Source organism: Lissotriton helveticus, chromosome 4_1, assembly GCF_964261635.1.
Source record: "Lissotriton helveticus chromosome 4_1, aLisHel1.1, whole genome shotgun sequence".
Taxonomy (NCBI): Eukaryota; Metazoa; Chordata; class Amphibia; order Caudata; family Salamandridae; genus Lissotriton; species Lissotriton helveticus.
The window spans coordinates 661683129-661706312 of NC_136063.1; the positions used below are offsets into that span (position 1 = coordinate 661683129).

At 50.7% G+C, this 23184-nt stretch overlaps 1 protein-coding gene across 1 annotated transcript in view; it reads right to left on the reverse strand.

Moving 5' to 3' along the window:
• LYPLA1 (lysophospholipase 1) overlaps positions 1-23184 on the reverse strand; it is a 462012-nt gene that overhangs the window by 22533 nt on the left and 416295 nt on the right. Inside the window, exon 7 of the mRNA XM_078687306.1 lies at positions 18409-18510. Within this exon, the coding sequence (XP_078543432.1) occupies positions 18409-18510 (102 nt within the window). The remainder of the gene's footprint in view (positions 1-18408; positions 18511-23184) is intronic.

Sequence of the window (23184 nt, forward strand, 5' to 3'; positions counted from 1 at the left end):
TGAGGGCGATAGATAGAGTGAGGGCGATAGATAGAGTGAGGGCGATAGATAGAGTGAGGGCGATAGAGTGAGGGTGATAGATAGATAGATAGAGTGAGGGAGGGCCATAGATAGATAGATAGAGTGAGGGCGATAGATAGAGTGAGGGCGATAGATAGATAGAGTGAGGGCGATAGATAGATAGATAGAGTGAGGGAGGGCCATAGATAGATAGATAGAGGGAGGGGGATAGATAGAGTGAGGGCGATAGATAGATAGAGTGAGGGCGATAGATAGATAGAGTGAGGGCGATAGATAGATAGAGTGAGGGCGATAGATAGATAGATAGAGTGAGGGCGATAGATAGAGTGAGGGAGGGCCATAGATAGATAGATAGAGTGAGGGCGATAGATAGAGTGAGGACGATAGAGTGAGTGAGGACGATAGAGTGAGTGAGGACGATAGAGTGAGTGAGGACGATAGAGTGAGTGAGGACGATAGAGTGAGTGAGGACGATAGAGTGAGTGAGGACGATAGAGTGAGTGAGGACGATAGAGTGAGTGAGGACGATAGAGTGAGTGAGGACGATAGAGTGAGTGAGGACGATAGAGTGAGTGAGGACGATAGAGTGAGTGAGGACGATAGAGTGAGTGAGGACGATAGAGTGAGTGAGGACAATAGAGTGAGTGAGGGTGGTAGAGTGAGGGTGGTAGAGTGAGGGTGGTAGAGTGAGGGTGGTAGAGTGAGGGTGGTAGAGTGAGGGTGGTAGAGTGAGGGCGGTAGAGTGAGGGCGGTAGAGTGAGGGCGGTAGAGTGAGGGCGGTAGAGTGAGGGCGGTAGAGAGAGGGCGGTAGAGAGAGGGCGGTAGAGAGAGGTGGTAGCGGGAGGGCGGTAGAGAGAGGTGGTAGCGGGAGGGCGGTAGAGTGAGGTGGTAGCGTGAGGGCGGTAGAGTGAGGGCAGTAGAGTGCTAGAGAGAGGGTGGTAGAATGGTAGAGTGAGGGCGGTAGAGTGAGGGCGTGAGGCGGTAGAGTGGTAGAGTGAGGGCGGTGGAGTGAGGGCAGTAGAGTGTGGGCGGTAGAGTGGTAGAGTGAGGGCGGTAGAGTGAGGGTGGTAGAGTGAGGGCGGTAGAGTGAGGGCGGTAGAGCGGAGAGTGAGCACGGTAGAGTGAGGGAGGTCGAGTGGTAGAGTGGGGCAGTAGAGTGGTAGAAAAGGGCGGTAGAGTGGTAGATCGAGTGCGGTAGAGTGAGGGCGGTAGAGTGGTAGAGTGAGGGTGGTAGAGCGGTAGAGTGAGGGCGGTAGAGCGGTAGAGTGAGGGCGGTAGATCGGTAGAGTGAGTCTTTTAGAGTGAGGGCGGTAGAGTGGTAGAGTGAGGGCGGTAGAGTGAGGGCGGTAGAGTGGTAGAGAGGGCGGTAGAATGAGGGTGGTAGAGCGGTAGAGTGAGGGCAGTAGAGTGGTTTAGTGAGGGTGGTAGAATGAGGGTGTGAGGGTGGTAGAGGGGCAGAGTGAGGGCGGTAGAGTGGTAGAGTGAGGGCGGTAGAGTGGTAGAGTGAGGGAGGTCGAGTGGTAGAGTGAGGGCGGTAGAGTGGTAGAGTGAGGGCGGTAGAGTGGTAGAGTGAGGGAGGTCGAGTGGTAGAGTGAGGGAGGTCGAGTGGTAGAGTGAGGGAGGTCGAGTGGTAGAGTGAGGGAGGTCGAGTGGTAGAGTGAGGGCGGTAGAGTGGTAGAGTGAGGGCGGTAGAATGAGGGCGGTAGAGCGGTAGAGTGAGGGCAGTAGAGTGGTAGAGTGAGGGTGGTAGAATGAGGGTGTGAGGGTGGTAGAGGGGCAGAGTGAGGGCGGTAGAGTGGTAGAGTGAGGGCGGTAGAGTGGTAGAGTGAGGGAGGTCGAGTGGTAGAGTGAGGGAGGTCGAGTGGTAGAGTGAGGGCGGTAGAGTGGTAGAGTGAGGGCGGTAGAGTGGTAGAGTGAGGGCGGTAGAGTGAGGGCGGTAGAGTGGTAGAGTGAGGGCGGTAAAGTGTGTGGCTGAAGGTGGCACGCAGCTCTCTGCTGCTGGCACATTCTCCTACTGAACTATCGTTTTAGTTTGGGAGTATTAGCATTTTTAATGCAGTTCTAAGCCATGCATGCTTCCCTTGTTGCAAGGTTTGGTCTGCCCAGGCCATATGCTGTAGAAATATGGAGTAAAAAATACAGCGTTTAGTTTCCAAATGTATCGCCTCATCAGGGAGGTAGTAGGTACTATATAAATAAAAAAGAAAAAATTAAAGACTCTGGGACCGACCGGCTGCCCGGTTACAGGTTATACTTACTGAAAAGTTAATGTTTATGTTTAATCTAGCCATCAAGTAATAAGCATGTAGCTTAAGGAGGAGGGATTAAAGAGAAACTATTTACAAATCAATTGCCAAGCAACGCGCTTCACGAGGCGCGCCCTTAGGGCACGTCCCCTCCGGCCCCCGCCCCCAGTGGTAGCAGGGGGGGCGGCCAATGACAGTCGGCCGCCTCCCCCTCTCGCATGGTTGGATCCCTTCCGGGTCGCGGGTGACGCACATCCGGTTTGGGCGGGGGGCGGAGACCCCGGGCCTATGTAAGGTCAAGATCCCTTGACCGGGGTCTCTTCTCCCTTTGCCCCTGCTGGACTGTGTGGACCCGCTGCTGACTCGTGGACTCCAGGCTTAGTCTTCTTTTAACTTTTAGCCCGCGTCTCCCGTTGGATTGTCGAGGGAGAGCGGCAACGAGAGAGGAGCTTGGTCGGAGGACTTCGGCTATCGAGGGAGCGCAGCGGTCGTTGGATCCGGCGTCGGGCGCGGAGCAGAGAGAGAGGGGTGCCGTGCACGTGGCCAGGTAAGGAGTCGGGTGCCTCTGGGGACCTCGCGGGCAGCCGTGGTTCACGGGCGGGGGGGTGTGTGGAGGGTCGCTAACTTAGATTTACAGCTCCGCTCTCGGGGTTGCGGCTGCACGTGGGGTTCCTCACGGGTGCGGGCTCCTGCCGGGCGGTGTGGACGGCAATCCGGGGGGCACAGGGAGCGCAGGCGTTGGGGCTCCAAGTGCGCAGGTCGCTCAGCGGCAGAAATTAGGAAGGGTGAGAGTCAGGGAGCGACTGCATAGACGACGCGGCCAGGTTAATAAAGCGAAATGGCCCCCAAGAAAGGAGGGCATAAAAGGAAGGGCACCGATCCGGAGCTGGCCCAGATTATGAAATTGTTGTTGCGCAAACTGAACAAAGACACCCCGGATAGCGGGTCAGGAAGCGAGGACGAGCTGCCTGAGCCTGTGGTTGAGAGGCCACGCAGGGAAGGGGTAGCGCCGAGAGCGGCATTCCCCCCGCTGCGGAAAAAGGGGGGAGCACCTAAAAGTACCGGGGCAGAGAAGGCCAGGAAGCGGGGAAAGACCCGAGTGGTGGAGGAGCAGGACGAGGGATCAGCAGGTCCCGTCCTCTGCCCCACCCCTTTGAGCCCTGAAGTAGTCGTGGTCCCCACCTCAGTAACAGGGGCACCACAGTCCATTGTCCCCCCAGATCCGGTGGGGGCGCTGTTAACGGAAATCAGGTCAACGCTGCAGACACTAGCCCCGGGTGGGAGCGCGCCGGTTCCGCCCCCGCCGCAGCCTATGGCCGCAGGGGCAGGAATCCAAGACCCCGTTGAAAGTCTTCTAGCATCAGTGGCTTCCCTGGTAGGGCAATTGTCGTCCGCTAGTAAAGGGGTAGATCCAGCGAGTGCAGGGGCGACAGCGCCATGGGCCCCGCAACAGGCGATAGATCAGGGGGCGCTGCAGACCATTCAGAAGCAGCTGGCGCAGGTAGCAGAATTGCGCAAGGCGACTCCAAGTGGAGCGAGTGGCCCTTTACCACAGGCAGCCAATCAGACGGCTGGATCGGTAGGAGGTAAGCTTGTTAACGGGGTTGGGGGGGCCAGCGAGGTTGGGGGATCCCTGGAAGGAATACAAGGGAACGTACTGTCCCAATCGGGAATGCTGGCCACTCATGTTTCCCCAGAAATGCGGGAAAAAATCTGGAAGGGCGCCTACATTGATATCTTCTCCCTGATCAGACCAAATAGGAGGGATATTGACCTCAGGGAGAGGGAAGGCAAGGAGGGGTCCTTTAAGGAGAGGAGGCCCAGGGTGGAAGAGACACTGACCAACTGGCTTTATGGGTTCCATGTTTTCGTTTCAGTTTTGTTGGAAAAGAGGCAGGAGTTAGCTATCCCACTGGTATTCTATATGAATAAGATTGTTAAGGCGCACGCTACTCAAGGTAACTTGGTTTGGTTGAACTATGACAGGGATTTCCGCTGGGCCAAGGAGCAAAACCCAAGTATTGGATGGGACCAGGTAGAGGTGAATGCCTGGTTGGAAAGCACTAGCTGCAGGGAGCAGCCTGCCAGGCAGCCCTTTCGGACATCCCAGGGGGGCCCAGGGGAGAAAAGAGGAGTTTGTTGGACCTTTAATAGTAAAGCGTGCACCTACCCCCCCGGACAATGCAAGTTTAAACATGCCTGCTCCTTCTGCGGCCATCCCTCCCATCCTGAGTTCAAGTGCAACAAAAAAGCGAGAGAGCGGGGAGGCGGGGCAGCGACAAGGGATGTTAAACCCCCTCAGGCCTAAGCTGCCTTCCCCCGTAGACATTGTACGTTTGACTTATTGGCTCGACCGGTACCCCGATAGGGGGGCGGCCTTGGTTCTGTTTCAGGGGTTTTCAGTTGGTTTCCGGATTCCTGCGGTGGATGTCCCCCCCGTTAGTCGGTGCAACAACCTGTTGTCAGCCAGGATTCTCCCGTCAGTGGTGATCACTAAGGTAGAGAAAGAGTGTGCGCTGGGTCGGGTAGCTGGACCTTTCCCTTCCCCCCCCCTTGAAAATTATGTGTGTTCACCTCTGGGAGTAGTGCCAAAAAAGGAGCCTGGGCAGTTCAGGATGATCCACAACTTGTCAGCGCCTAGGGGCTCCTCAGTGAACGACTCTATTGACCCGGCACTGTGTACAGTGACATACTCCTCATTTGATTCCGCCATTCAGAAGGTCAGGGAGTTAGGGCGAGGTGCCTTGTTGGCTAAAACAGACATAGAATCGGCCTTCCGCCTGCTGCCGGTGCACCCGGACGATTACCACTTGCTAGGCTTTCAGGTTCAACACCAGTTTTACTATGACAAATGCATGCCCATGGGATGCGCGGTATCTTGTAAATATTTCGAGACCTTCAGCTCCATGCTGCAGTGGGTTTTTTCTTACAGGTCAGGGTGCACTGATGTGGTGCACTACTTGGATGATTTCATGGTGATGGGCCCAGCTGGGTCTGGTAAGTGCGCGCGGGCGCTAGAGGAATTGGTGAGCATGTTCCAGGAATTCGGGGTCCCCTTGGCCCCCAGCAAGACGGTGGGCCCGGAGACTTGTATGTCCTTCTTGGGAATAGAAATTGATACGGTAGCTGGGGAGTGCAGGCTACCCCGGGACAAGGTGGTGTCATTTTCCCGGGCAATTGAAGCAGCTTTAGCGGGCCCAAAGGTGTCACTACACCAGCTCCAAGTCCTGGTAGGGCAGTTGAATTTTGCACTTCGTATCATCCCTATGGGACGCCCCTTCTCCAGGTCCATCGCCCGCGCCATGGTGGGTCTTACCCAGAAGCACCACAGGGTGCGGTTACGGGCTAGTGTAAGGGAGGACTTGAGAGTTTGGCGTGGTTTCCTGGCGGATTTCAATGGCCGGGTGGTGTGGCCCGCCCCTCCGGTGACCAGCGCGGAGCTGGGCCTTTTCACAGACTCGGCAGGTAGCATTGGCTTTGGCGCCATCTTGGGTGCCGCCTGGTGCGGGGCGGTCTGGCCTCCCGCCTGGCACAAAAGTGGCCTGACAAGGAACATAGCCTTCCTGGAGCTCTTCCCCATTTGGGTGGCGGTAACTATCTGGGCTGATCACTTCAGGGATAGGGTGGTGACCTTCTGGTCAGACAACATGGCTGTAGTAGAAGTCATCAATAGGCAAGGAGCTACCTGCCCCCATGTGCTACGCTTGTTGAAATTGTTGGTCCTGGCGTGTTTAAAATTAAACTTAACCTTCAAGGCGGCACATATACCAGGTATTGATAACCATGCAGCTGATGCTTTGTCTCGTTCCAAGTTGCAGGATTTCCGGAGGTTCCACCCACAGGCAGAGGAGCGAATGACGGCATTCCCTACGTCACTGTGGACAATTGGAGCCCCGCTTTAGCGGGGCTGGTAGGTGCCTCCCTGAGCGATCGCACAAAACAGTCGTACCAACAGCAATTTAATGTATACTTGGGTTTCGCCAAACAGGCAGGCTTTCCAAATGTGTTTTCTACAGAAGCAGTACATGGTTTCCTTCAAAGGCTAAGGGATCAGGGGAGGGCGGTGGCCTACGCAAGGGCACATTTGTCGGCCATCGCCTTCTTTGCCAAGGTAGCAGGGGTACGGGACCCTGGGTCTTCCTTCCTCATCAGAAAAGCATTGACCGGGTGGGCCAGACTGGAGGGACCAAGGCGGGACTGTCGTAGGCCTCTGGATCTCCCTACCTTGTCGGAAATATTAAGGGTCCTACCTGCCGTGTGCGATTCTCCGTTCGAGGAGGTTTTACTGGGAGCAGCCTTCTGCTTAGCCTTCTATGGGGCTTTCCGCCTCAGCGAATTGGTAGGGTCCTCTAGATCTGACCAGGGGGGGGGCTTGCAGTTCCGGGACCTGACCCTTTCCCCGGGGGGGTTAGTAGTGCTTCTCAGGCGTTCGAAGACGGACCAAGGGGGGAAGGGTGCCCCCATTCATCTCCGGCCCGCCCCAGGGGTGGCAGCATGCCCGGTAGCCCGGATGCTGGCTTACCTATCTCTGCGTCCCCAGGGTGGGGGCTCGGCCCTGTTCATGCATGAGAATGGCCACTGTTTGTCACAGTTCCAATTTAAAGCGGTTTTCAGGCTTGCCCTGGGGGTACTGGGTCTGGGATCTGCGGGGTTCTCCTCTCATTCTTTCAGGATAGGCGCCGCTACCTTAGCGGCAGGGGCGGGCCTTCCCCCCAGCGCTGTCCAGGGGGTTGGGCGCTGGGCATCGGGATGCTACAAAAGATACGTGCGGCCGGAATTGTTATGACCAGCTTTAGTCATTCCTTGTTCATTGATGTCTAACGGTGTCCTCTTTCTCCTTCTGATTAGTATGCCCGAGTCGGTGGTCTGGGTCTTGGGGCACTCGTTCGTGCGCCGGGCGGCAGTACGGGTGCAGCAACGACGGGTGGTGAAGCCGGCAAGCTTGGGCGAGGTCGAATTCATTTGGCATGGCATCGGGGGGATGCGGATCCGACACTTAAGGCGGACGGTGGATGAACTCAGAGCACAGAGGGGGAACAAGCCCCCAACGTGGATTGTGATACATGTAGGGGGCAACGACATGGTGGACAGGGGACGCTTGGCGGTCAAGGAGGCCCTCCTGGCCGAATTTGCCTGGCTTGGACACGTGTTCCCGGCAGCCACAATTGTGTGGTCGGGCATGCTCTCACGCAGGACATGGGGACCAGGAGTCCGCGTCAGGTCTTTGAATGTTTCAGTAAGAAAGCTGAATGGCGAACTTGCGAGGTTGTGCTCAGCCAAGGGCCGCCTGCGCTACATCCAGCACCGGTTGATCTCAGGAGAAGCAATGTACCACCAGGATGGGGTACACCTGTCGGACTTAGGCACGGACACATTCATAAGCGAACTTTGGGCATTTATTGCGAACGCAGGTGGGGAGGGTGTCAGACCTGAGGGCCTTGGCCACCCTTGTGGCGGAGTACAGACCTGCGAGCAATAAACAGTGATTCAGGGGAGGCCGCCTGGCGGACTCCATAGGCCAGCTCTGAGGGGGGATATGGGGAGCTCTCCGCGGGGAGGAAGTCACCACCGGCTGGGGAGGCTAGGGCGACAGATTTCGAGCCTCCCGGGCGTCCCAGGGCAGCCGGGTGGTAGAGAGGTGGGCCCTGGTAAGGACGGACAAGGAACGGCGGGCCTACCACTCCAAGGGGCAGGTGCACGGCACCTGGCGTAGGATACCCCAGCGCGAGATGCGAACCAGATGGGGCTCCTCCCTTAGGGCTGGGGGGGAACAGAAAAAGTTCAGGTGTTGGAAAACGATTTATGAATATCAATATGCATTGTGTATGCTTGTCATGTTTATTCAAATGTGGAGAATTAAACATGGCCTTTTTTACCCCACTCCAATCTCTTGGTTATTAAAGTAAAGATGTGGGGTTCTGCATGTTGGTTCTGGTTGCGGGTGGCGGGGGCAGAGCTGGAGGGTACGGGTCCTATGCCAAGCAACGCGCTTCACGAGGCGCGCCCTTAGGGCACGTCCCCTCCGGCCCCCGCCCCCAGTGGTAGCAGGGGGGGCGGCCAATGACAGTCGGCCGCCTCCCCCTCTCGCATGGTTGGATCCCTTCCGGGTCGCGGGTGACGCACATCCGGTTTGGGCGGGGGGCGGAGACCCCGGGCCTATGTAAGGTCAAGATCCCTTGACCGGGGTCTCTTCTCCCTTTGCCCCTGCTGGACTGTGTGGACCCGCTGCTGACTCGTGGACTCCAGGCTTAGTCTTCTTTTAACTCCCACCCACCCGTCCCTGTTTTTAGTGGTGTAGGGGAACGTTGTTGCGGAGTACAGACCTGCGAGCAATAAACAGTGATTCAGGGGAGGCCGCCTGGCGGACTCCATAGGCCAGCTCTGAGGGGGGATATGGGGAGCTCTCCGCGGGGAGGAAGTCACCACCGGCTGGGGAGGCTAGGGCGACAGATTTCGAGCCTCCCGGGCGTCCCAGGGCAGCCGGGTGGTAGAGAGGTGGGCCCTGGTAAGGACGGACAAGGAACGGCGGGCCTACCACTCCAAGGGGCAGGTGCACGGCACCTGGCGTAGGATACCCCAGCGCGAGATGCGAACCAGATGGGGCTCCTCCCTTAGGGCTGGGGGGGAACAGAAAAAGTTCAGGTGTTGGAAAACGATTTATGAATATCAATATGCATTGTGTATGCTTGTCATGTTTATTCAAATGTGGAGAATTAAACATGGCCTTTTTTACCCCACTCCAATCTCTTGGTTATTAAAGTAAAGATGTGGGGTTCTGCATGTTGGTTCTGGTTGCGGGTGGCGGGGGCAGAGCTGGAGGGTACGGGTCCTATAATCAAGACTTGCATAGCGGCTAATCACCCAGTAGGGTATCCAGGCACTGAAGATGTGTCTAGAATTAAAGGAGCACATCCTTTAATTCAGGAACACGCTTGGCCCGCTGATAGTCGAAAAGCTGTAAATGGCACTTTCAGTCAGACCTTTCAATATTTTAGCATAATAATCTAAACGCTGCCATTCTGTTTTAATAAAATCATTTAAGTGTAAGAATTATAGTGTTGCTAAGTGAACCGTATTTTATCAGCATTGCTGTTTTTTTTAATGTCGAAGCTAGTAAAAAACGCTGGAAAAATGTAAGATGCACATCCCAGTGGTGCGTGCGCGCGCACACACAAAATGTTTAAAATGCCATGCAATGCCACATTTCCATTAGTGAACTGCGGGCCTTCTTAAAAGGAAAGAAGAGACCCGGTGGGGGGGGGGACGGACAAGGGGGAGGATGACAGAATGAGAGATGGGGAGCTAATGAAACAAGCATTGGCGGTCCCTTTCAAGTGAAAGCGGGATGTAATTAGGGGGGAGGAGAAGTGAGGCCGAGACGCTGGTGAAGCAACAGATGCCTGTCAGAGTGCATTTTGGTGTGAAGGGCTGGTAAGGATAGGACTGAGTCAGTTACTTATAAAATAGTTTGATGCTTATGGATTACGAATTATAGCCAAGCAGCCAGTGTTAGGCTGTATGTTATATGTTTTTTTTAAAGATTGTTAAACATGGGTTAGATGTTAAAGGTAGACTGGTGGCGGATAGGTTTGGTTGTGGCAAGATAGTCATACCTGGTGCAGCAGCAGAAGTGGGCTATTTGTGTAAATGAACCAAGTCAAAAACGCCCTGCTGAGATTAACAGAGATTGTGTGAAATCACCTATGCACACTGGTGTTAAGGGAGAGCACTTTGATCATTGTGAATTCCAAACCTGATGTATGGATGGCAGCCAGCTAACAATTGCGACTCAGGGGGTCTGATTGCAGCAGCCTGTAGTTAAGATGCTTCTTCAGAACGTTGCCTTTTCCTGGCTGGAACAGAGTGATTTACATAGAAGATATGCGGCGTCTCACAAGTACATACGAATACTGTGTAAGTGTATGACTTCGCAGCGAAAAGTTCATAAAAGCTGTAGAAGCTGCATGAGCATTTGGCACAGCTTATTAAGTGTAGGGTAAGCATACGACGTCGGGTACCATTTAAAAGGAGTGGCGTGAATACGTGACATCAGATAGTTATTCCAGTTGGCAAGCAAGAAGCATCTGTGGCTATTTGCAAATTCCATTGTGAGAAATTAAAACGGACATATTAGAGAGGGCGTCCAATTGGACCATCGGGGGCTGTTTATAAGAGGCATTGAAGCATGTGACATCAGACAGAGGGGGTGACCTTAGGACATTGGTGGTCACTTATATGCGATGGCATTTGAGATTCGACATCTGACAGGGGGCATTTACAAGAGGTGCAGAGTGAGAAACTTTAGACGCAGCTATCAAAGTGGGACATCGTGAGCTATCACTTACTAGAAGTACTCTGTAAACAAGGTGCCTTTTCGCTGCTGCATGAAATGCATTTACATTTCAATCAAGAATAACAAAGAGAGAGGAGTGCAAGGGAAGGAGAGGTGGAGTGCGGGGGGGGCATGAGAGGTTTTAAAAGGCGCACATGAGAAGGGTTTCAAGAGGACAAGTGGAGGTAGCGGGAAATCAATGAGGGATTTACTGAATGGCTGCAAAAGAAGCAACAATGAGCGAGGCGAGGGGAGGACACTCAGGGAGAGAGAGGGGTGGCAGGGATGGGGACAGGGTGTGGGAGGAAACAGAGAGAGACAGGCAGAGATAGAATATGGGAGGGATTGAGAGATGGATAGAAAAGGAGAGCACAGGCAGAGAGAGACAGAGGAGGTAGGCCAAGGGAGTCTGCGAAAGAGAGAGGCAAAACGAAAAGGAATTAACAAGGGAGAGCGGCATGCATAATCCTGATCTAGGAAGAAGCCCAGGGGAGCTTTGAAGCTCTCACAGAATAAAGTGTGAAGCAGTGGGCGGGGAAGCACAGGAGCAAATGGTAAGGGGAGGAGAAATGCTGCTGGCAGGAGGAAGGCTCGGGCAAGCTCGTGCACAAGAGCACATGCACTCGTGGAAATCCTCTTTGAGAGCCAATCAGCTGCCTGAAGAGAGCCTTTGGGGAAAGAACTGGATCAGCGACATAAGGACTCACCCCTGTTTTCTATTTCTGCGAAATAGAAAAGGGGCGAGCCCTAAAAATGGGTGTTCCTGAAAAGCACCAACTTGCTGTCTGAGAGGTACCGGAGAACGAGAAACCATGGAGACAGTTCTTGGAAAGGAAAGGGAAGGCAAAAGACATGGAACTTTTACTGACAAACAAAAACGGGCTGGGGGTGGGGAAACATAGCCGCACAGGATGTCAAGCACTCGGTTTGACCGTGTGGTTCAGCAAACACACCAATTGATAGTAGAAATGATGGGTCTACTACCATTGCAACATCTAGAATTACTATTGCCAATACAGTAGAAGTGGTATTACTACGGTAAGAATTACTCTGATTATTATGACTTTTAATACTAAAAGTATTGTCACATGCAGTATCGACAGTGACTGCAAAGCCTACGGCGGATTTTGCAAGATTAATTCTTAGGGATTAGATAATATGGCAGATATTCCATGGCCATATGTGAAACGGACTTGATTAGTTGGGTGTTCCAGAGCTTTTTTCTACCCGAAATCTAGTAGATGTAGAGACAAATTAAAAAGATTAAGTCAAAGCTCTGTTTTTTTTAAGTATTGTTCCAGTGTACGTAATGGAAAGGCACAAGCCACAAAATCAGCCGTTCATTTCCCCCCTTTGTCTATTTCTACTAGGCTGCGGCCATACCTTGTTTTAGTAAGTAATCAGCAATATAGATTTTACCTCAATTGCCTGCGCCTAAGCACACTGCACCTTTTGGTAATGTTTCCACTGCGCTGCAAGTGGTTTCCGACTCTCCCAAGATGTACCTGTGATACTTAACCACTCCAAAGCACTACGCACTACATGCTTTTGTGCTCTTTATATTCTCATCTGCGTAGACAATTTTGGTACAATTTTTACGAGCTACCAATGTTAGTCAGCATAAGATCGGAGTGATTTATTTACAGCAACTAGGGTCCCCTAAAATTTGTTATACAGTTATTAATTATATTACAAGTGCCCGCAGTCAAGAAGACATATGGAGTATTGAAATAGTTGTAATTATATGAATTTATATTTGGTTTAATAATCTGATGATTTTATCTCTGATTGTTTAAATCTGTCCGGCAATGTTTCTTGTTTAGTATTCAGTATATGAATTTTAAATTCACATCCTTAGGTATTGGGCTATTTTATTTATGTGCATAAATCACTTTAGGTTGGTTTGTAAATTTTTTGGTATTCCCTTTTGGGTTCCGTTACAGTATGGTCTGTATATTATTAAATTATGAACTATCCTATATGCTATAAGAAGTTTTTGTATTGATATTTGTTATTTAAGTATGTATTTTAAGTTTATTAAGGTCTTATTAGCGGATGTATTTTTTATGCCTTGCAGCCGAATAGAGATGATGCCTCAAGAAGCCATACTGCTCATCACACTACTAGTGCACCTGATGGTCCACCTACTACAAAAGTAGTTTTACCTGCTATGGCCCACATAGCCCCATCTTTTCCAAAGCTGCACGGCTTTTGGCATCATAATACAGTCTATGTAGGCAGAGTAGTCGAAGTAGTATTGGAAGCCAGACTGGTGGCAGTGGTACTAGAATCAATATTAGTAATGTGGGTAGGGGGCCAGGTTTACACATCTAAGGTAGGTGGGTGACGGGAAGAGGATAGCAATATATGTCTTGGAGTGAGTGACTGTACCGTATACGGGTATCTTATTTTGAACCCGGACTATGGTAATGATGTCAATTCCAGTTTTAACTGCATCAAAGTAGTTAACGAAAGGTAGGTGCTTAAGCTGCACAAATGCTTACAGAACGTTTCAAGTCATTAACCAATGTAACAGCCTCTGCCTTTGGTAATCTACCTCTTTGGAAGGCACTTGCAAACATTAATCTTCCGGGTTTTGGAAAGTATTTATTAGCTCTTGCTCCTCTTGTCTGAACCCGCTTAAATTTTACATTTGTTCAAAATTGCTAATTCCTTTATACCACAGCTGCCCACAATGCTAGAAATAACCAAAATTAAGTCTGTGCTAGTATTATGCCTGGGAACTCGCAATCAGGCTACACATGTCGAAGAATTACTATCATAACGCAGAGGTCAACCTTACAACAGCTGTCGGTTTCTTGGATGTCCAAAATGTCAGGAATTACCACTAGTATGAAACGAAAACCTACAGTATCATAAGGATCGCCACCTTTCTGCAAAGAGCCACCAGTGTGCAATGAATGCTCACAATATTCCAGTAATTAGCACTGTTGGACCTGGCCCTTTTGGCAGGTTCACCCCGAAACTTTTTTTTTGCTTTTTCCTAGCCTATTTCTGTAACCTGGTGTTGGTGATTTTAGGCCTCTGCGCACTATTTCACTGTGGTCCAGTGTAAAGTGCGTGCGCTCTCTTTGTATGTGTGGTGAGAGTGACCTGCCCTCCCATAGGAATGCTTGGGGAATATGTGTGACCATGGTAGTTCCTGATGTGTGGGGTGTGAGGGTCAGGTTTGGTATGTGCGAACTCGTGAGATTGAATGCTGCGCGATGATGTGTGTGGCATTCATGTGTCCAGTGTGGAAGTGCCACTTCTAGAAGTTGGTGTGTCTGTGCAGTGAATGTGCTGGCATGTGATTGGCTGGAGTTGGCTGGTGTGCCTGGCTCCAGGATGCAGGATGGGTCTGCCCCGGTGGTGAATGGGAGATCTGCATTTTGATGGCTGGGGAGGAGGACACCTGGGACCTGAATAGGGCTGGGCTTTCCCCACACAATGCTGGCTCCGCCCCCTGTGGTGCGACTGATGACCCTAGCCTGGCCAGTGAATAGTGAGAGGGGCTGAGCATAGCAGAGTGCTCCAAAACCAGCTGCGTCTGGTTTTTCCCCCACCCTGCACCCTAGAGACAAAGGGATTTTTGTGTATAAAATGAGGCTGTGACCTCATGATCAATGTTCTTCTTTCTGACTGGAATCTACCAGGGGCGTGCTGCTGCTGGGGCCCAGGGGAAGGCTTGCCTCCCTGGGCCCTGCCCAGCCCTTGGATGCCCTGGAGGCTGGAAGACTTCTTGGGGACCCCTTTGCCTTGGCTGGATGACTGGGGGACTTGCTTTGCTGGAGCTGGCTGCTCCTTTTCCTTGCCCCAGGATCCCTTCCTTATCTTTAGGGACCTTCTACTTGCCTTAGCGCCTTGAGAGCGCTTTATTTTTCCTTTTTGGGCAGAGCGCTGTCGTTTTCCCTCTGAGGGAAGCGCTCCTGCCCTATGTGTGCCCCGAGTGCGCAGGTGCCCACCCTACGTCTTCATTTGCATTATTAAGATGCTTATTTTGGGTGCTACCCCATGTATGGCGCCCTTAGCGGGTGCCCACCCCGCCTCTGTGGTTGTTTTTCGCACCGAGGGTGCCCAACCCTCGTTGCTGCCCCCGCGAAGAAGTTGCCGCCGCAGTCGCGGCAAAAGCGGAAGTCAGGCGGCGAGGTGCCTGATGGCGGGCGGGACTTCCGGTTTGGAGAAGGAAGTCCCGCGCATGCCGCCGCCACCGGGAGAGAAGGAGAGAAGTCCTTCCGCGGCCCGGGTCTCCCGTGAGCTGTGGAGAGCCCCGGGGCCGCCAACAGCGAGAGGAGAGCGGCTGAGAGTGCAGGCAGGGCTCCGGTGGGGAAGGAGAGCCCCGCGCTGTTCGAGGAGACCGTCGAGAGAGGTGCCACCATCCCCGTGAAGAGGAGCCCCCAGCGAGCAGCCCGGTGAGTGAGGAAGTGCTGGTGGGCTCCGTGGATAATGTTGTTGGTGCCTGATCGCGGCACAGTGAGATTACTTCATTTTGAGCGGCCCAGTCTGGCAGCGGGTTGCTCCACCGATCTAGGGGGCATGTGTAGTTTCGGCCATACTTGTTTACCCGAGCCCCGAGGGGCCCATGCATTGCTGTTTGGGGGCACCTATTTCGTTAAGGAGCCAGTGGGCTCCAGGGGGCAAGTTTTCCCTGGCAGAGCCCCGTGGCCCTGGTAATCTTTAGAGCTACGTGGCTCCAGGGGATATGTGTAGCTATAGAGCCTAAAGGGCTCCAACGTCGTGGGCATGTTCATGGCGACAACACCAGTGCACCCCATAGTGTGTGTGGGGGCAAGCTTCTCCTATCTTGGGGCATCTGTGATTCTTTCAGGAGCCAGTGCGCTCCCTGGGGGCTAGATGTTGTTAGAGCTGGTCCCCATGTTGTGCCTCATGATGTTTAGAGCCTGAGGGGCTTCCACTCTCTGGCCATTGATTTTGAGGGCCTGTGTCCTGTACCCAGTGTTTGAGGGGACCTGTTTATTTTCAGACCCAGATGGCTCCAACGTTTGGGTGCAGTTTTGTTCCTAGGGGCCAGTGAGGGCCCATGCCACAGTTTTGCCTCCACAGCTGCCCAGCAAGTAGTGGCCAGCTGCACCGTTTAGGCGCCAATGGAGAAAGAGTCCCTGAGAGGGACAGAACCGGCACAGAGGTGCTAGGCCGTTCACAGCTGCGCAGCACTTAGTGCCAGCTGCAGCGTTTAGGCCCTTGTGATTGTTCTCAGCTGCCCAGCAAGTAGTGGGCAGCTGCAACGTTTAGGTTTGCGCAGATGGCGCATCCCTGACTGGCGCTGCATTGGCAGCGCGCCATGACATTCTGGACACAGGGCATTTGAGCCCCTCATTGAGATGGCCAGTCGGCCAGGGGGGCGGGTATATGGATAATATAATGTGATTTTTGCGCAATGTGATTTTCCACTATGTTTGTGATGATAATTGCCTAATGGGATTTATGGGCTAGAGTGATGTGGTGCTAGGAAATGTATTGTTTATAGTATGTTTGGCGCACCCTGTATCTGATACCTCTAAAACTTTGGTTTATGATTATGAGTTTGTTTTACCTATGTAGGTTTATGCTATTGAGATGTTTTCACTCTCTGAGTTACGCCCCTAAATGTGAGTTATGCTTAGGGGGTGGGTCTAATGTGTTTAGACTAGTGAGGAGATTGCCTACTGTATTTTTACTGGTTAGGCCTAAATGTGAGTTATGCGTAATGTGCAATGCCATTATGCCTGTGATACCTCTAGATGTGCTTTCATGCTGAGGAGGTTGTTTTGCCCAGTATAGTTTATACTAGAGAGGGTATGTGTCCATGCGTGATCTATGCCTATAGTTATTAGTATTACGTAGTGTGTACCTACCTGTTACCAGTAGTTACTGGTTGTGGTCTATAATTATTATTTTGTGCTACACTTATTCTATGTTCTAGAAGTGCTATTTCTGCTAAGTGTTGATTCTGACAGTGGCCCATGTGGCCCTGTCCTGGTGTAAATAATCCCTTGTGAATATTGCCCGTGCCAGTTGGCACAATGTATATTGTGTGATTACTATCTGATGTGTTTTGACAATACAAAAGTTATTTTTATATAACCTTGTGTGGAGTTCCTTTTGTGGTGTGCCTAGGATGTTGTTGCTGTTGTGTGCGTGCGCAAATGCTTTACACATTGCCTCCGGGATAAGCCTGTCTGCTCATGCCAAGCTACCAAGGGGGTGAGCAAGGGTTATCTTGGCGTGTGACTCCCTTGCCCTGACTAGAATGGTGATTTCTGCCTGGCTTTGTCGCAAGCCTTAGCCAACCAGAAATCCCAGTTCTAACAAGCACCATTTTCTAATTGCTGCCACATCATGGCAAGATTACAACCACAAAACCGGCACCATTATGCCATGTATGGGAAACAGCATACCACAAATGTGCACAAAAATGTCAGAGACAGGCTACATCTTACCAAAGATGCCCACGTCAGAATCTACCACCAAAATACCAGGGTCAGCATTTCAACCGGGTGGGCACTGGACAATATCACATTCATGTGTACCAACATTGTGACCATTTTCTCAGTGAGCACACTCCTCACAAGCACATGCTTGAGGCTCATACACACTTCATGTCCCACTTCAGGGGGACATGATCTCCTTCCGTTCTAACACCCTCAAGTAATTTCAGGGAAGTGGAATTCCTGTAGCCCGCCGCCTAGGACATATTGTTTGGGGTCAAGGGCAACACGTTTTCATGTGTATTTTGTCCTTAGGACAAGTAGGCCCAACCTCACTATAGCACAGGGGGGGAGAAGAGCGAGGGATAGAGAGAGAGAGGGATAGAGAGAGAGAGAGGGATAGGGAGAGGGGGGGAGAGAGAGAGAATTTTAATACACAAAAAAGGTCATGGTTAACGCCAGACCTAATTAAGGGCCCAATTATTCGATAAAGTCTCAAAAGTGCACCCATGTCCTTGCGTAAAGTGCACATATAACACTTTCGTAAATTCACAAAAATAGTCCAAGAAATAGTACTCCTAGAATATATTTGTGAACTGCATCGTAGCATTAGCAAATATTTTTTTTTTTACCAACCCTGGAACAATTTTTATGTCTGCCATTGTCAGGAGTAAACTTCCAATCTTTTCTCACTATGGGAAAAGGTTAGAGAAGAGTTGGTGAAAGCCCTTAAAACATTTAAGTTAGTTGGTTTGCAGAGACTCAAAAGGGTATTCCAACCCTGGAACTGTTGCTTACCATTACCTTCAGCCCCAGTATGTAGATCTGCAGAAATGTGGCAACATAAGGGAATTGTTAATATTCATATCGTACTATGGAAGGAGCCCTGGCATAATCAAAGAGGCTATTTCAGAGCTCTTATGTAATACGATGGCTGCCATAATTTGTTGCCACGTTACATGGGACAAGTGGATTTTGTTAGAGGAGAAGTAGATTTATGAAGCAGCCTGCCCTATGGATACGTACATATTTTATTAAATTCCACACCCCTGTAATTTACAAGAAAAAAAAAAGACAAATAGCAACTTTTGAGACACACCTGGAAGGAAATCTTTCTGGGTAACACAGGCTTCTATTAAGGAATCTAAAGTCTTGTAAACCATATTTGGTGATGGTTGAAATCTCAAACTTAACAAAACAAACGGTCTACCGCAAGGCATGCCTGGCCTGATAGAGAGATTAACATGCCCAGTACTATGAACAGCTTCCCAACATTACAGTTTTAAAACATCATTATGTTAATCACATACTCAAATGCCTACCTCCAAGATGGCATTTTCAACAATCAAAAATCATTAAGAGCTGAACCTGGATGGAATACCTGAGGGAAAGAAGTTCTCAATGGCAACCAGCAGCTGAGCGCAAGGATACCTGCCAATTTCTGATGAGTTGTCAAAGCAGTATAAAGCGCTAGGGCTCCACCCTGTGGAAGAAAAATAATTTGTCAGAAAAAACAGCCCCCTCTTTTTACCATGCACCTATGAAACGTGTGTCCTTTCATTGTAAGAAAGCCTTGAGGCTAACAAGAGTAGTGCAGACTGTGCGACTGAAAACAGGCTTACTTACCCTTGGTAACAATATTTCTGATGGGTACTCCAACTGCAGATTCCTCGCTTCTTAAATATTCTTCTAGGTGCCAGGTAGGATAGGAAACCTTTTCTCCATAGCTCTACCCAGACGGTAGGAGGCACCGGCTCCATTGGACACTAAGTTTCCAACCCCAAAAAGTGTCCGACATTGTTGTAGCAATGTCAGTAGCTCATTCATTTTTCCCACTACGCTTAAGCAGTAGGATGAGAATGACATCAGGTAAGATATACAGTGCAAAAAAAGAAAATTGGAATCTTACTATGTTAGTCCATAACCATGCATCAACAACAAGGAAGCAGGAGAGATCAGTGAGGAATATGCAGGTCTACTAGAAATATTGTTACTGAAGTCAAGTAACATTTTCTTCTGATGGATACTTCAACCTGCAGATTAATCACCTCATGAATAGATACCAAAGGAATTGAAGATTTTGAAGGATGGTTGTATCAGGAAGTACAATAGTGCACATTGGATGAAATGCCCATCTCTTCTCCCCTCCGAATGACCAAGTGGCCACCCTGCAGATGTCACCTATAGGAAGTCCCCTAGCCAAAGCAGACACTGAGAACTTGGCTATTATGGTGTTGCCCTGATGCGCTCATGGTTTTGTTTGGGTCATGGCACAATAGATTGTAATGTACAAAATAATCACCCCAGATAAGGTTCCCTTCTGTACTGCTTTTCTGATGCCCACATAGCCTATGACAAGCTAGTCACCAATAGGGCAGTCCTTCAAGTATTCCACTTAAAAGCTCACAGCTCTTTTGAATCCAGGCTGCGCAGCCTCTCTGTCTCCTCTGTAGCATGAGATGGGGGGGGGGGGGGAAAGAGGATGGAAGAGTAATTGATTGACGCAGAGGGAAAGGGGTCATCACTTTCAGGGGAAAAGTAGTTCTGATTCGGAGGACCAACCTGTCATGATGAAAAGTGGTAAAGGGTGGCTTTAAATTCAGTGGTTGCAACTTACTCACATGCCTGGCCTAAGCAATACCAAATAGAAACAACACCTTAATGATTAAAAGCCTAAAGGAACAACTGTAAAGCAGTTCAAATGGCGCTCCCATCAAAAAGGTAAAAACCAGGTTTACATCACACTGTAGCATCACAAAAGTAGTGTGAGGAAACATATTAGCCATTCCTTTCAATAAACCTAAAATAATGGGGCACTTGTAAAGGAACGGTTGATCCTGGAGGCAAAGGAAAGGTGCAAGCAGGTACTCCTTCACCACACCCACATCAAAGTCTTCCAATGTTAAAAGCATGAAATTAAGATTGTTAGACAGTTATCTTTTAAGGAGTTAATCTGGTGGTTTGCGCACCAAGCAATAACCCTTTGCCATCTCCCAGGGTGAATTGATTTCATGGAGGAACGACAGGCAGATAAGAGCACAACCAGCATGGATGCCAGTCACGTGTCACTAGGTCAATCTCTGAACATGAAGGATGAAGATTCGGATAAATGGCCTGTCCCTCTGATTGGGAGAGAAGATCCACTCAGAGATCAAGACTAAGTGAGGGACATAAGGAAAGGTGTATACCACACCCTTCTCAGCCAATTCGGGGCCCTGTCTTGACAGATCTTACTCAGAACCCGAGGAATGAACAGTAAGGGAAGTAATGCAAGATGAAGAGCAATGTCCTACTTAAACCCCAAACGTGTCCCCTAATACTCGTTGCATCGGCTGCTAAACGGCACAGAATCTCTGCACTGTGAACTGGAATGAGTAGTAAAGAGTTTCACATGGGGTATCCACTACTGATCAAAGATGCTCCTCACAGCCCTCAGGGCGAAGACACAACTTGTGGTCAACATGAAGACGCAGACTCACGGCGTTAGCGGTGTCGTTCAGGGAGTCCGCTAGATGATTCACCACCAATCACAATCTGTGCTTGTGGGTCCGAGACCAGAACTTCAGAGCTTCTTGAAAGTGGGACTGGGAGCCTACTCCTACCCTGCTTGTTGACATACCACATTGTGGTCATACTGATTGTCAAAATCTGGACGACCAGCTGTGGAAGGAAAGGAAGAACGCCTTGAGCGCTATGTGAATCGCCCTCAGTTTAAGCAGTCAAAGACAGTGCTCTTCTGGAGATAGATACCTGTGATCTCCAGCTCCTCCAGGTGAGCTCTGCACACTAGGGGGGGGGGGAGGCATCCGTCACTACTGTGGCCACTGCTGGAGTCTGTTGGAAGGACATCCCTCTTGAAAGGTTCTCCTCCACACCCAATTTAGCAGGCTCTGCTTCAGTGTCCCCAGAGACAACAGAGGATTCCACAAGCTTGACCTCGTTTTGGAACCACTGATGGCAGAGGCACCACTAGAGAACACTCATATGCCAGCAGGTGTACGTGACCAGGAGGATGCAAGAAACTAGCAGACTGAGAATGCGAAGAACACATAGGAATGGAATCTAAGCACACTTCTGGAAGCGCAGGAGCAATCTCATTAATTTCCTGCCTCTTCTGTGCAGATGGAAATGCTCTGCCCAAGGCTTTATCTAGAATTTCCCCCATTAATAAGAGATGCAGAGAGGTCATCAGTTCAGATTTGGGCACACTGATTGAAAATCCCGGGTCGTGCTGCAAGGATGTGGTCTACTGCAGGTGTGACTGTCCCATGTTCAGTCACCTGGACTTCAGAGGTCCATCATCTAGGCAGGGAAAAACGGGAATCCCCGACCTACTGAGATGAGGTACCACCGAGGCCATCACCTTTGCGATGACTTGTGGCACAAATGTCTGGTCAAATGGAAACAAGGGGGGTCTAAGGAGGGACTACTAAACAAATGCACCAAAGAAAGCGAGTGTTCCCAAAACTCAGTTAAGCAAGCTCTCGGCATTGCTGTGGCGGGGGGGGGGGGGGGGGGGGGTGAGGGGGGATGGGCAGGGGAGCGGCAGCCTTAGAAGTCTGGGCCTTTGAAGTCTGATGCCGAGGCACAGACAAATGGTGGTGTGCAAGCGGCTTCCTTTCAAGTTTGATGGGGGGGCGGGGGAGCAAATGGCGAGCGGGCGCCCGTCGCACGTGCATTGGCCATAATCCGCATTCCAAAGCCCTCTTGGTAGGATTTTCTGGTGCCCCCTCTATATCTCTCACCAGCAATGCGCAAGCGCATTGGCAGGCGAGACCTAAAAACGCAAATGGATAGCGAGTCATACCCACCAAAAACCGCAAGTACTTCCTGTGGGATTTGTATATGGAAATATGTATGCATAGTGACAGCATCCAGTCTCCGACCACGAGCACCAAAAAACCTGAGCAAAGGACAGCATCATGAACTTCTCCTAGCGTAGGAAGATGTTCAAGATCCTGTAGAACTTCAATCACAATGTTCGCTTTAGTGTCAACAATATTTAAGAAAAACTCCATGCTCCAGGATGAAAAGGGTCCAGATAGGGTTAGGAAATCCAACTCACAAGGGATGCATCTATGCCACTAGCCTCAGCAAGGGCTATTAAATGTGTTCCTTCCCAGAGTGTGTACTAAACAGTTCGTAGAGAGTGTAGAATTATCGGAACTGCGCTTCTGGACTTGCATAACACCGGCAGAGGTTGGGATGGTTCTGATGCTGGGACTGACACCAAGGGGCCACAGTGCATCTGAATATATCCAACATGTTGTTGAGATAAAGCAAAAACATGTCGAGTCTGGCTACTGGAAAGTCTGGTTCTGGAGTAGAACAGGAGCAAAGGTTGGTAGCACAGTGGTCTCTGATGGCATCAGAGGTGCCGGCTCCTGAGAGGGGAAAGCCTCGACCAGCTCTGGCTCCAAAGAAGAGTCTGAGAGTGGTTTGGATGACTTATGTATCATGTTTGCCCCAGTGCCTTTTCTCCTTATGCTTTCCACTCTGACAACGCCAGTGACATACAGCGGGGATTGGACCTTTGCCTCCCTCTACTTTCCTTGGCCCCAGCCATAAAGGTCTTAGCCTCCTGCTCTTTAATGGTCTTTGCGTTCATGCTCTAGCATGATTCCCAACATTTAGATTGAGGGTCAGAGCTCAGGCACCACAAACAGATGTGGGGGATCAGTGATCGACACATGCCCTTCACATTTGCAAATGGGTTTGAACCATGATCTCTTTAGAGGGGACATATTGCACTTCTGACAGAACTATCTTTTTGTGGTGAATCGAGCCCTGGAATTGCATACAAGGAAACTGACTCTGGTAAGACAGTGAGGCTGCTTTCAATCAATCAATCAATCAATCAGGTCATTTGTAGAGCGCACTACTCACCCGTAGGGTCTCAAGGCGCTGGGAGGGGGGGGGGGGTGCCGCTACTGCTCGAACAGCCAAGTCTTGAGCTTCTTCCTGAAGGAGAGGTGGTCTTGGGTCAGGCGCAGATTGGTCGGAAGTGAGTTCCAGGTCTTGGCGGCCAGGTAGGAGAAGGATCTTCCTCCTGTTGTCGCTCTTCGGATGCGGGGGACGGCGGCGAGGGCGTGGTTGGTTGATCTGAGGAGGCGCTTGGGAGTGTAGAAGTTGATCCGGTTGTTGAGGTAGCTCGGGC